Here is a 16,141-nt window from a genome sequence, read left to right on the forward strand (position 1 = left end):
ATATAACTACTATAATACTGCCCCCTATGTACAGGAATATAACTACTATAATACTGCCCCCTATGTACAGGAATATAACTACTATAATACTGCCCCCTATGTACAGGAATATAACTACTATAATACTGCCCCCTATGTACAAGAATATAACTACTATAATACTGCTCCCTATGTACAAGAATATAACTACTATAATACTGCCCCCTATGTACAGGAATATAACTACTATAATACTGCCCCCTATGTACAGGAATATAAATACTATAATACTGCCCCCTATGTACAGGAATATAACTACTATAATACGACCCCCTATGTACAAGAATATAACTACTATAATACTGCCCCCTATGTACAGGAATATAACTACTATAATACTGCCCCCTATGTACAGGAATATAACTACTATAATACTGCCGCTATGTACAAGAATATAACTACTATAATACTGCCCCCTGTGTACAGGAATATAACTACTATAATACTGCCCCCTATGTACAGGAATATAACTACTATAATACTGCCCCCTATGTACAAGAATATAACTACTATAATACTGCTCCCTATGTACAAGAATATAACTACTATAATACTGCCCCCTATGTACAGGAATATAACTACTATAATACTGCCCCCTATGTACAAGAATATAACTACTATAATACTGCCTCCTATGTACAAGAATATAACTACTATAATACTGCCCCCTATGTACAGGAATATAACTACTATAATACTGCCCCCTATGTACAGGAATATAACTACTATAATAGTGCCCCCTATGTACAGGAATATGACTACTATAATACTGCCCCCTATGTACAAGAATATAACTACTATAATACTGCTCCCTATGTACAAGAATATAACTACTATAATACTGCCCCCTATGTACAGGAATATAACTACTATAATACTGCCCCCTATGTACAGGAATATAACTACTATAATACTGCCCCCTATGTACAAGAATATAACTACTATAATACTGCCCCCTATGTACAAGAATATAACTACTATAATACTGCCCCCTATGTACAAGAATATAACTACTATAATACTGCCCCCTATGTACAGGAATATAACTACTATAATACTGCCCCCTATGTACAGGAATATAACTACTATAATACTGCCGCTATGTACAAGAATATAACTACTATAATACTGCCCCCTGTGTACAGGAATATAACTACTATAATACTGCCCCCTATGTACAGGAATATAACTACTATAATACTGCCCCCTATGTACAGGAATATAACTACTATAATATGGCCCCCTATATACAAGAATATAACTACTATAATACTGCCCCCTATGTACAGGAATATAACTACTATAATACTGCCCCCTATGCACAGGAATATAACTACTATAATACTGCCCCCTATCTACAAGAATATAACTACTATAATGCTGCCCCCTATGTACAAGAATATAACTACTATAATACTGCCCCCTATGTACAGGAATATAACTACTATAATACTGCCCCTATGTACAGGAATATAAGTACTATAATACTGCCCCCTATGTACAAGAATATAACTACAATAATACTGCCCCCTATGTACAAGAATATAACTACTATAATACTGCCCCCTATGTACAAGAATATAACTACTATAATACTGCCCCCTGTGTACAAGAATATAACTAGTATAATACTGCCCCCTATGTACAGGAATATAACTACTATAATACTGTCCCCTATGTACAAGAATATAACTACTATAATATTGCCCCCTATGTACAAGAATATAACTACTATAATACTGCCCCCTATGTACAAGAATATAACTACTATAATACTGCCCCCTATGTACAGGAATATAACTACTATAATACTGTCCCCTATGTACAAGAATATAACTATTATAATACTGCCTCCTATGTATAAGAATATAACTACTATATTACTACCCCTATGTACAAGAATATAACTACTATAATACTGCCCCCTATGTAGAAGAATATAACTACTATAATACTGCCCCCTATGTACAAGAATATAACTACTATAATACTGCCCCCTATGTACAGGAATATAACTACTATAATACTGTCCCCTATGTACAAGAATATAACTATTATAATACTGCCTCCTATGTATAAGAATATAACTACTATATTACTACCCCTATGTACAAGAATATAACTACTATAATACTGTCCCCTATGTACAGGGATATAACTACTATAATACTGTCCCGTATGTACAAGAATATAACTACTATAATACTGCTCCTAGGTACAAGAATATAACTACTATAATACTGCCCCCTATGTACAAGAATATAACTACTATAATACTGCCCCCTATGTACAAGAATATAACTACTATAATACTGCCCCCTATGTACAGGAATATAACTACTATAATACTGCCCCCTATGTACAGGAATATAACTACTATAATACTGCCCCCTATGTACAAGAATATAACTACTATAATAATGCCCCCTATGTACAAGAATATAACTACTATAATACTGCCCCCCTATGTACAGGAATATAACTACTATAATACTGCCCCCTATGTACAGGAATATAACTACTGTAATACTGCCCCCTATGTTCAAGAATATAACTACTATAATACTGCCCCCTATGTACAAGAATATTACTACTATAATACTGCCCCCTATGTACAAGAATATAACTACTATAATACTGCCCCCTATGTACAAGAATATAACTACTATAATACTGCCCCCTATGTACAAGAATATAACTACTATAATACTGCCCCCTATGTACAGGAATATAACTACTATAATACGGCCCCCTATGTACAAGAATATAACTACTATAATACTGCCCCCTATGTACAGGAATATAACTACTATAATACTGCCCCCTATGTACAGGAATATAACTACTATAATACTGCCGCTATGTACAAGAATATAACTACTATAATACTGCCCCCTGTGTACAGGAATATAACTACTATAATACTGCCCCCTATGTACAGGAATATAACTACTATAATACTGCCCCCTATGTACAAGAATATAACTACTATAATACTGCTCCCTATGTACAAGAATATAACTACTATAATACTGCCCCCTATGTACAGGAATATAACTACTATAATACTGCCCCCTATGTACAAGAATATAACTACTATAATACTGCCTCCTATGTACAAGAATATAACTACTATAATACTGCCCCCTATGTACAGGAATATAACTACTATAATACTGCCCCCTATGTACAGGAATATAACTACTATAATACTGCCCCCTATGTACAGGAATATAACTACTATAATACTGCCCCCTATGTACAAGAATATAACTACTATAATACTGCTCCCTATGTACAAGAATATAACTACTATAATACTGCCCCCTATGTACAGGAATATAACTACTATAATACTGCCCCCTATGTACAGGAATATAACTACTATAATACTGCCCCCTATGTACAAGAATATAACTACTATAATACTGCCCCCTATGTACAAGAATATAACTACTATAATACTGCCCCCTATGTACAAGAATATAACTACTATAATACTGCCCCCTATGTACAGGAATATAACTACTATAATACTGCCGCTATGTACAAGAATATAACTACTATAATACTGCCCCCTGTGTACAGGAATATAACTACTATAATACTGCCCCCTATGTACAGGAATATAACTACTATAATACTGCCCCCTATGTACAGGAATATAACTACTATAATACGGCCCCCTATGTACAAGAATATAACTACTATAATACTGCCCCCTATGTACAGGAATATAACTACTATAATACTGCCCCCTATGCACAGGAATATAACTACTATAATACTGCCCCCTATGTACAGGAATATAACTACTATAATACTGTCCCCTATGTACAAGAATATAACTACTATAATATTGCCCCCTATGTACAAGAATATAACTACTATAATACTGCCCCCTATGTACAAGAATATAACTACTATAATACTGCCCCCTATGTACAGGAATATAACTACTATAATACTGTCCCCTATGTACAAGAATATAACTATTATAATACTGCCTCCTATGTATAAGAATATAACTACTATATTACTACCCCTATGTACAAGAATATAACTACTATAATACTGCCCCCTATGTACAAGAATATAACTACTATAATACTGCCCCCTATGTACAAGAATATAACTACTATAATACTGCCCCCTATGTACAGGAATATAACTACTATAATACTGTCCCCTATGTACAAGAATATAACTATTATAATACTGCCTCCTATGTATAAGAATATAACTACTATATTACTACCCCTATGTACAAGAATATAACTACTATAATACTGTCCCCTATGTACAAGGATATAACTACTATAATACTGTCCCGTATGTACAAGAATATAACTACTATAATACTGCTCCTAGGTACAAGAATATAACTACTATAATACTGCCCCGTATGTACAAGAATATAACTACTATAATACTGCCCCCTATGTACAAGAATATAACTACTATAATACTGCCCCCTATGTACAGGAATATAACTACTATAATACTGCCCCCTATGTACAGGAATATAACTACTATAATACTGCCCCCTATGTACAAGAATATAACTACTATAATAATGCCCCCTATGTACAAGAATATAACTACTATAATACTGCCCCCCTATGTACAGGAATATAACTACTATAATACTGCCCCCTATGTACAGGAATATAACTACTGTAATACTGCCCCCTATGTTCAAGAATATAACTACTATAATACTGCCCCCTATGTACAAGAATATTACTACTATAATACTGCCCCCTATGTACAAGAATATAACTACTATAATACTGCCCCCTATGTACAAGAATATAACTACTATAATACTGCCCCCTATGTACAAGAATATAACTACTATAATACTGCCCCCTATGTACAAGAATATAACTACTATAATACTGCCCCCTATGTACAAGAATATAACTACTATAATACTGCCCCCTATGTACAGGAATATAACTACTATAATACTGCCCCCCTATGTACAAGAATATAACTACTATAATACTGCCCCCTATGTACAAGAATATAACTACTATAATACTGCCCCCTATGTACAAGAATATAACTACTATAATACTGCCCCCTATGTACAGGAATATAACTACTATAATACTGCCCCCTATGTACAGGAATATAACTACTATAATACTGCCCCCTATGTACAAGAATAAAACTACTATAATACTGCCCCCTATGTACAAGAATATAACTACTATAATACTGCCCCCTATGTACAGGAATATAACTACTATAATACTGCCCCCTATGTACAGGAATATAACTACTATAATACTGCCCCCTATGTACAGGAATATAACTACTATAATACTGCCCCCTATGTACAGGAATATAACTACTATAATACTGCCGCTATGTACAAGAATATAACTACTATGATACTGCCCCCTGTGTACAGGAATATAACTACTATAATACTGCCCCCTATGTACAGGAATATAACTACTATAATACTGCCCCCTCTGTACAGGAATATAACTACTATAATACTGCCCCCTATGTACAAGAATATAACTACTATAATACTGCTCCCTATGTACAAGAATATAACTACTATAATACTGCCCCCTATGTACAGGAATATAACTACTATAATACTGCCCCTATTTACAGGAATATAAGTACTATAATACTGCCCCCTATGTACAAGAATATAACTACTATAATACTGCCCCCTATGTACAGGAATATAACTACTATAATACTGCCCCCTATGTACAAGAATAAAACTACTATAATACTGCCCCCTATGTACAAGAATATAACTACTATAATACTGCCCCCTATGTACAGGAATATAACTACTATAATACTGCCCCCTATGTACAGGAATATAACTACTATAATACTGCCCCCTATGTACAGGAATATAACTACTATAATACTGCCCCCTATGTACAGGAATATAACTACTATAATACTGCCGCTATGTACAAGAATATAACTACTATGATACTGCCCCCTGTGTACAGGAATATAACTACTATAATACTGCCCCCTATGTACAGGAATATAACTACTATAATACTGCCCCCTATGTACAGGAATATAACTACTATAATACTGCCCCCTATGTACAAGAATATAACTACTATAATACTGCTCCCTATGTACAAGAATATAACTACTATAATACTGCCCCCTATGTACAGGAATATAACTACTATAATACTGCCCCTATGTACAGGAATATAACTACTATAATACTGCCCCCTATGTACAAGAATATAACTACTATAATACTGCCCCCTATGTACAGGAATATAACTACTATAATACTGCCCCCTATGTACAAGAATAAAACTACTATAATACTGCCCCCTATGTACAAGAATATAACTACTATAATACTGCCCCCTATGTACAGGAATATAACTACTATAATACTGCCCCCTATGTACAGGAATATAACTACTATAATACTGCCCCCTATGTACAGGAATATAACTACTATAATACTGCCCCCTATGTACAGGAATATAACTACTATAATACTGCCGCTATGTACAAGAATATAACTACTATGATACTGCCCCCTGTGTACAGGAATATAACTACTATAATACTGCCCCCTATGTACAGGAATATAACTACTATAATACTGCCCCCTATGTACAGGAATATAACTACTATAATACTGCCCCTATGTACTGGAATATAACTACTATAATACTGCCCCCTATGTACAGGAATATAACTACTATAATACTGCCCCCTATGTACAAGAATATAACTACTATAATACTGCCCCCTATGTACAAGAATATAACTACTATAATACTGCCCCCTATGTACAAGAATATAACTACTATAATACTGCCCCCTATGTACAAGAATATAACTACTATAATACTGCCCCCTATGTACAGGAATATAACTACTATAATACTGCCCCCTATGTACAGGAATATAACTACTATAATACTGCCCCTATGTACTGGAATATAACTACTATAATACTGCCCCCTATGTACAGGAATATAACTACTATAATACTGCCCCCTATGTACAAGAATATAACTACTATAATACTGCCCCCTATGTACAAGAATATAACTACTATAATACTGCCCCCTATGTACAAGACTATAACTGCTATAATACTACCCCCTATGTACAGGAATATAACTACTATAATACTCAACTTACTTTGTGCATGTCCAAGTTTTCCTGAGGCTTCACCTCCTGAGCCTGGCATTGGATGGAGAGGAGGAGCAGGATGGCTGCGGTATATTGGATCATGGTTGTGGTAGTGAGGAGTAGTGAGTAGATGTGAGGTTCCTGACTCCGAGCCTCTCTATTTATACACAAATTGGTGACAATTGTAAAATACCAAACATAAAAATCCATTGTTGGAGAATCTTGCATTATGTAATTGGCGCCTCTGGTTCTGCTGGTTGAGGGATCAATGTCACCACAAGCAGAACAGGTGCCAAAAGGGTGAAATGAATCCGTGATATTTTATGCAGAGTTGCACATTGTACAGTGAGTGGTCCGGCTGTGGGATTACTTCTCAGCCCCACAATGGAAATGATAATGGGGCACATTTACTTACCCGTCCCATTGACGCCACCGACCCGGAATGTCCGAGGAGGATTCGGAGCTGCCGCGATTCACTAAGATCATGCGTCCAACTTCCTGCAGGTGTCGCTTCCCCGCTGAGGTCCGCCGGAGTTCACCATCTTTTTCCCGGTGCAAGTGAGTGCGACACAATTTGGTTTTTAAATTCGGCACTTTGTCCGAATCAGTTGGGTTGTCCTACAGTCGCCCCCCGATCTGTGTTGCATGAAAGCCGGCGCCGATGCACCACAATCTGATCGCGTGCGCCAAAAACCGGGGGTAATTCAGCGCAAAATGAAAAAATTTGGGAAAACCCAAGGGAAATGCGTCCGACGGATCCTTAGTAAATGTGCCCCAATGTCCAACCCCCTAGGAGGAGGAGATGAGGGGACACAATATGAGGGGGAGATGAGAAGGGCCACAATATGAGGAGATGAGAAGAACAATATGAGGGGGAGATGAGAAGGGCCACAATATGAGGAGATGAGAAGAACAATATGAGGGGGAGATGAGAGGCCACAATATGAGGAGATGAGAAGAACAATATGAGGGGGAGATAAGAGGCCACAATATGAGGAGGAGATGAGAGGCCACAATATGAGGAGGAGATGAGAGGCCACAATATGAGGGGGAGATGAGAGGTCACAATATGAGGGGGAGATGAGAGGCCACAATATGAGGGGGAGATGAGAGGTCACAATATGAGGAGGAGATGAGAGGCCACAATATGAGGAGGAGATGAGAGGCCACAATATGAGGAGGAGATGAGAGGCCACAATATGAGGAGGAGATGAGAGGCCACAATATGAGGAGGAGATGAGAGGCCACAATATGAGGAGGAGATGAGAGGCCACAATATGAGGAGGAGATGAGAGGCCACAATATGAGGGGGAGATGAGAGGACACAATATGAGGAGATGAGAAGAACAATATGAGGGGGAGATGAGAGGACACAATATGAGGAGATGAGAAGAGCAATATGAGGGGGAGATGAGAGGACACAATATGAGGGGGAGATGAGAGCGGCCACAATGTGAGGGGGAGATGAGAGGAGACACACTATGAGGAGGAGATGAGAGGACACAATATGAGGGGGAGATGAGAGGCCACAGTATGAGGAGGAGATGAGAGGCCACAATATGAGGAGGAGATGAGAGGCCACTATGTGAGGGGGAGATGAGAGGCCACAATATGAGGGGGAGATGAGAGCGGCCACAATATGAGGGGGAGATGAGAGCGGCCACAATATGAGGGGGAGATGAGAGCGGCCACAATATGAGGGGGAGATGAGAGCGGCCACAATATGAGGGGGAGATGAGAGCGGCCAAAATATGAGGGGGAGATGAGAGCGGCCAAAATATGAGGGGGAGATGAGAGGCCACAATATGAGGGGGAGATGAGAGCGGCCACAATATGAGGGGGAGATGAGAGGGGCCACAATATGAGGGGGAGATGAGAGGGGCCACAATATGAGGGGGAGATGAGAGGCCACAATATGAGGGGGAGATGAGAGGCCACAATATGAGGGGGAGATGAGAGACCACAATATGAGGGGGAGATGAGAGACCACAGTATGAGGAGGAGATGAGAGGCCACAGTATGAGGAGGAGATGAGAGGCCACAATATGAGAAGGAGATGAGAGGCCACTATATGAGGAGGAGATGAGAGGACACAATATGAGGGGGAGATGAGAAGGGCCACAATATGAGGAGGAGATGAGAGGGTCCACAATATGAGGGGAGATGAGAGGGGCCACAATATGAGGGGAGATGAGAGGGGCCAAAATATGAGGAGGAGTTGAGAGGCCACAATATGAGGGGAGATGAGGGACCACAATATGAGGGGGAGATGAGAGGCCACAATATGAGGGGAGATGAGAGGGGCCAAAATATGAGGAGGAGTTGAGAGGCCACAATATGAGGGGAGATGAGGGACCACAATATGAGGGGGAGATGAGAGGCCACAATATGAGGGGAGATGAGGGACCACAATATGAGGGGGAGATGAGAGGGGACACAATATGAGGGGAGATGAGGGACCACAATATGAGGGGGAGATGAGAGGGGACACAATATGAGGAGGAGATGAGAGGGGCCACATGATGAGGGAGAGATGACGGACCACAATATGAGGGGGAGATGAGAGGCCACAATATGAGGGGAGATGAGGGGGGCCAAAATATGAGGAGGAGTTGAGAGGGGACACAATATGAGGAGGAGATGAGAGGGGACACAATATGAGGGGGAGATGAGAGGACACAATATGAGGGGGAGATGAGAGGGGACACAATATGAGGAGGAGATGAGAGGCCACAATATGAGGAGGAGATGAGAGGCCACAATATGAGGAGGAGATGAGAGGCCACTATATGAGGGGGAGATGAGAGGCCACTATATGAGGGGGAGATGAGAGGCCACAATATGAGGGGGAGATGAGAGCGGCCACAATATGAGGGGGAGATGAGAGCGGCCACAATATGAGGGGGAGATGAGAGCGGCCACAATATGAGGGGGAGATGAGAGCGGCCACAATATGAGGGGGAGATGAGAGGCCAAAATATGAGGGGGAGATAAGAGGCCACAATATGAGGGGGAGATGAGAGCGGCCACAATATGAGGGGGAGATGAGAGCGGCCACAATATGAGGGGGAGATGAGAGGGGCCACAATATGAGGGGGAGATGAGAGGGGCCACAAGATGAGGGGGAGATGAGAGGGGCCACAATATGAGGGGGAGATGAGAGGCCACAATATGAGGGGGAGATGAGAGGCCACAATATGAGGGGGAGATGAGAGACCACAGTATGAGGAGGAGATGAGAGGCCACAATATGAGAAGGAGATGAGAGGCCACTATATGAGGAGGAGATGAGAGGACACAATATGAGGGGGAGATGAGAAGGGCCACAATATGAGGAGGAGATGAGAGGGTCCACAATATGAGGGGAGATGAGAGGGGCCACAATATGAGGGGAGATGAGAGGGGCCAAAATATGAGGAGGAGTTGAGAGGCCACAATATGAGGGGAGATGAGGGACCACAATATGAGGGGGAGATGAGAGGCCACAATATGAGGGGAGATGAGAGGGGCCAAAATATGAGGAGGAGTTGAGAGGCCACAATATGAGGGGAGATGAGGGATCACAATATGAGGGGGAGATGAGAGGCCACAATATGAGGGGAGATGAGGGACCACAATATGAGGGGAGATGAGGGACCACAATATGAGGGGGAGATGAGAGGGGACACAATATGAGGAGGAGATGAGAGGGGCCACATGATGAGGGAGAGATGACGGACCACAAAATGAGGGGGAGATGAGAGGCCACAATATGAGGGGAGATGAGGGGGACCAAAATATGAGGAGGAGTTGAGAGGGGACACAATATGAGGAGGAGATGAGAGGGGACACAATATGAGGAGGAGATGAGATGGGACACAATATGAGGGGGAGATGAGAGGACACAATATGAGGGGGAGATGAGAGGGGACACAATATGAGGAGGAGATGAGAGGCCATAATATGAGGGGAGATGAGAGGCCACAATATGAGGAGGAGATGAGGGACCACAATATGAGGAGGAGATGAGAGACCACAATATGAGGGGAGATGAGAGGGGCCACAATATGAGGAGGAGATGAGAGGACACAATATGAGGGGGAGATGAGAGGGGACACAATATGAGGAGGAGATGAGAGGCCATAATATGAGGGGAGATGAGAGGCCACAATATGAGGAGGAGATGAGGGACCACAATATGAGGGGGAGATGAGAGGGCACAATATGAGGAGGAGATGAGAGGACACAATATGAGGGGGAGATGAGAGGGGGCACAATATGAGGGGAGATGAGAGGCCACAATATGAGGGGAGATGAGAGGCCACAATATGAGGAGGAGATGAGGGACCACAATATGAGGGGGAGATGAGAGGACACAATATCAGGGGGAGATAAAAAGGAGCAAAATATGAGGGGGAGATGAGAGGTTATAACATAAGGAGATGTTAGACCTCAATATAAGGAAAGATCAAAGGTGGGAGAAGATAAGAGGTCACAATATGAGGTGAAGATGAGTGCCCACAATATGAAGAGATTATGAATGGGGCCACAATATGAGAGGTTTATAAGAGGTGCCAAAATATTAGGGAGAGAGGACATTATATGGGGGGAGATAAGGGGCCCCAAATAATGGAGAGTTGAGGGCCCACAATATGTGGGGGTGATGAGAGGCCACAATATGAGGAGGAGATTGGGGCCAAAATCTTAGGTGCAAACAAGGAGCCACAAAATGAGAAGGATATGAGGGGCCTCAGTAATATGGTGATAAGAAGGAGATACAATGTAAGAAGCCAAAATATGAGGGGGAGATGAGAGGCTACAATTTTAAGGGGAAATGAGGTTATAATATGAGTGGGAGAAGAGGAGTCAAAATAAGAGGATGAGATGCTGAGCCACAATATAAGGGAGAGATGATGAGCCACAATATAAGGGAGAGATGAGAAGGAGCCACAACATGAAGAGATTAGGGACCACAATATTAGGGGGAGATGAGAGGGGCCCAATTGGTTGGAACTTAAGGCCACGTTCACATGATGCAATTCAGTTGTTTGGACTAAAGAGAAACGTCTTTGGAGCATATGTATTTATTATGGGGCTCATTTACTAAGGGTCATGCTGCACTTTTGTCGGACTGTTCGCCTTTTTTGGGGAGTGCACGGCTTGGACAGGTATTTAACAGGGGTCGGCGCAGGGATTGTATCACATGCGACAGTTTTTTGGCACAGCTGCGCTGCTTCCATGCGACAAAAATTAGGGGGCGTGCCATCCGAGGATCTGACTGATTCGGACTGAGCGCTGGATTCAACTTTCAAATAGTGTCGCAAGGCAATGCACTTACATGCACCGGGAAGAAGAAGGTGAACTCCAGGGACCTGAGCGGGGAAGCGACACATGCAGGATATTGGGAGCTGGATCTTAGTGACTCCCCGCACAGCACATTATACACGGACAATGCACTTACATGCACCAGGAAGAAGAAGGTGAACTCCGGGGACCTGAGCGGGGAAGCGACACATGCAGGATTTCGGGCACAGGATCTTAGTGACTCCCCGCACAGCGCATTATACACGGACAATGCACTTACACGCACCAGGAAGAAGAAGGTGAACTCCGGGGACCTGAGCGGGGAAGCGACACATGCAGGATATCGGGCGCACGATCTTAGTGACTCCCCGCACATCGCATTATACATGGACAATGCACTTACATGCACCAGGAAGAAGAAGGTGAACTCCGGGGACCTGAGCGGGGAAGTGACACATGCAGGATATCGGGTGCAGGATCTTAGTGACTCCCCGCACATCGCATTATACACGGACAATGCACTTACATGCACCAGGAAGAAGAAGGTGAACTCCGGGGACTTGAGCGGGGAAGCGACACATGCAGGATATCGGGGGCAGGATCTTAGTGACTCCCCGCACAGCGCATTATACACGGACAATGCACTTTTATGCACCAGGAAGAAGAAGGTGAACTCCGGGGACCTGAGCGGGGAAGCGATACATGCAGGATATCGGGCGCACGATCTTAGTGACTCCCCGCACAGCGCATTATACACGGACAATGCACTTACATGCACCAGGAAGAAGAAGGTGAACTCCAGGGACCTGAGCGGGGAAGCGACACATGCAGGATATCGGGCGCACGATCTTAGTGACTCCCCGCATATCGCATTATACATGGACAATGCACTTACATGCACCAGGAAGAAGAAGGTGAACTCCGGGGACTTGAGCGGGGAAGCGACACATGCAGGATATCCGGCGCACGATCTTAGTGAAAATGCACTTTCTGTGAACTACAAAGGGAATGTAAGTAAATAATCCCCTATGTGTTTGGGCCACAGTTGTGTGGGATGTAAGATAGGGGCACAAGGGATTAATAATTTGGCACATGAACCTAAAGGTTAAGAACTCTGTGACTACACCCCCCATACACAGCGAGCTGCCATGTCCTGTGTGTCCTGATACCTTTCTATCATAGCCAGCAGTGGTCAGGGGTCAGCATGGGTGCTCTGACTCCTCTGTGACTACATCCCCCATACACAGCGAGCTGCCATGTCCTGTGTCCTGACATCTTTCTATCATAGCCAGCAGTGGTCAGGGGTCAGCATGGGCGCTCTGACCCCTCTGTGACTACACCCCCCCATACACAGCGAGCTGCCATGTCCTGTGTGTCCTGACACCTTTCTATCATAGCCAGCAGTGGTCAGCATGGGCGCTCTGACCTCTGTGACTACACCCCCCATACACAGCGAGCTGTCATGTCCTGTGTGTCCTGACACCTTTCTATCATAGCCAGCAGTGGTCAGGGGTCAGCATGGGCGCTCTGACCCCTCTGTGACTACACCCCCATACACAGCGAGCTGCCATGTCCTGTGTGTCCTGACACCTTTCTATCATAGCCAGCAGTGGTCAGGTGTCAGCATGGGTGCTCTGACCCCTCTGTGACTACACCCCCCCATACACAGCGAGCTGCCATGTCCTGTGTGTCCTGACACCTTTCTATCATAGCCAGCAGTGGTCAGCATGGGCGCTCTGACCTCTGTGACTACACCCCCCATACACAGCGAGCTGCCATGTCCTGTGTCCTGACACCTTTCTATCATAGCCAGCAGTGGTCAGGGGTCTGCATGGGGGCTCTGACCCCTCTGTGACTACACCCCCATACACAGCGAGCTGCCATGTCCTGTGTGTCCTGATACCTTTCTATCATAGCCAGCAGTGGTCAGGGGTCAGCATGGACGCTCTGACCCCTCTGTGACTACACCCCCATACACAGCGAGCTGTCATGTCCTGTGTGTCCTGACACCTTTCTATAATAGCCAGCAGTGGTCAGGGGTCAGCATGGGCGCTCTGACCCCTCTGTGACTACACCCCCCCATACACAGCGAGCTGCCATGTCCTGTGTGTCCTGACACCTTTCTATCATAGCCAGCAGTGGTCAGTGGTCAGCATGGGTGCTCTGACCCCTCTGTGACTACACCCCCCAAACAAAGCGAGCTGCCATGTCCTGTGTGTCCTGACACCATTCTATCATAGCCAGCAGTTGTCCGGGGTCAGCATGGGTGCTCTGACCTCTCTGTGACTACACCCCCATACACAGCGAGCTGCCATGTCCTGTGTGTCCTGACACCTTTCTATCATAGCCAGCAGTGGTCAGGGGTCAGCATGGACGCTCTGACCCCTCTGTGACTACACCCCCCATACACAGCGAGCTGCCATGTCCTGTGTGTCCTTATACCTTTCTATCATAGCCAGCAGTGGTCAGGGGTCAGCATGGACGCTCTGACCCCTCTGTGACTACACCTCCCATACACAGCGAGCTGCCATGTCCTGTGTCCTGACACCTTTCTATCATAGCCAGCAGTGGTCAGGGGTCTGCATGGGGGCTCTGACCCCTCTGTGACTACACCCCCATACACAGCGAGCTGCCATGTCCTGTGTGTCCTGATACCTTTCTATCATAGCCAGCAGTGGTCAGGGGTCAGCATGGACGCTCTGACCCCTCTGTGACTACACCCCCATACACAGCGAGCTGTCATGTCCTGTGTGTCCTGACACCTTTCTATAATAGCCAGCAGTGGTCAGGGGTCAGCATGGGCGCTCTGACCCCTCTGTGACTACACCCCCCCATACACAGCGAGCTGCCATGTCCTGTGTGTCCTGACACCTTTCTATCATAGCCAGCAGTGGTCAGTGGTCAGCATGGGTGCTCTGACCCCTCTGTGACTACACCCCCCAAACAAAGCGAGCTGCCATGTCCTGTGTGTCCTGACACCTTTCTATCATAGCCAGCAGTTGTCCGGGGTCAGCATGGGTGCTCTGACCTCTCTGTGACTACACCCCCATACACAGCGAGCTGCCATGTCCTGTGTGTCCTGACACCTTTCTATCATAGCCAGCAGTGGTCAGGGGTCAGCATGGACGCTCTGACCCCTCTGTGACTACACCCCCCATACACAGCGAGCTGCCATGTCCTGTGTGTCCTTATACATTTCTATCATAGCCAGCAGTGGTCAGGGGTCAGCATGGACGCTCTGACCCCTCTGTGACTACACCTCCCATACACAGCGAGCTGCCATGTCCTGTGTCCTGACACCTTTCTATCATAGCCAGCAGTGGTCAGGGGTCAGCATGGACGCTCTGACCCCTCTGTGACTACACCCCCTGTACACAGCGAGCTGCCATGTCCTGTGTGTCCTGACACCTTTCTGTCATAGCCAGCAGTGGTCAGGGGTCAGCATGGGCGCTCTGACCTCTCTGTGACTACACCCCCCATACACAGAGAGCTGCCATGTCCTGTGTGTCCTGACACCTTTCTATCATAGCCAGCGGTGGTCAGGGGTCAGCATGGGCGCTCTGACCCCTCTGTGACTACACCCTCCATACACAGGGAGCTGCCATGTCCTGTGTCCTGACACCTTTCTATCATAGCCAGCAGTGGTCAGGGGTCAG

At 44.2% G+C, this 16,141-nt stretch overlaps 2 protein-coding genes across 3 annotated transcripts in view; both read right to left on the reverse strand.

Moving 5' to 3' along the window:
* LOC140077360 (olfactory protein-like) overlaps nucleotides 1-13,095 on the reverse strand; it is a 29,840-nt gene extending 16,745 nt beyond the window's left edge. The window contains exons 1-2 of the mRNA XM_072124451.1: nucleotides 13,012-13,095; nucleotides 7,213-7,360 (exon numbers count right to left, since the gene is read on the reverse strand). Of these exons, the coding sequence (XP_071980552.1) occupies nucleotides 7,213-7,305 (93 nt within the window). The 5' untranslated portion in view covers nucleotides 7,306-7,360; nucleotides 13,012-13,095. The remainder of the gene's footprint in view (nucleotides 1-7,212; nucleotides 7,361-13,011) is intronic.
* LOC140077847 (lipocalin) overlaps nucleotides 1-16,141 on the reverse strand; it is an 83,053-nt gene that overhangs the window by 55,204 nt on the left and 11,708 nt on the right. The gene's annotated exons all lie outside the window — the stretch shown is intronic.

The sequence above is a fragment of the Engystomops pustulosus genome, chromosome 9 (assembly GCF_040894005.1).
Source record: "Engystomops pustulosus chromosome 9, aEngPut4.maternal, whole genome shotgun sequence".
NCBI lineage: Eukaryota > Metazoa > Chordata > Amphibia > Anura > Leptodactylidae > Engystomops > Engystomops pustulosus.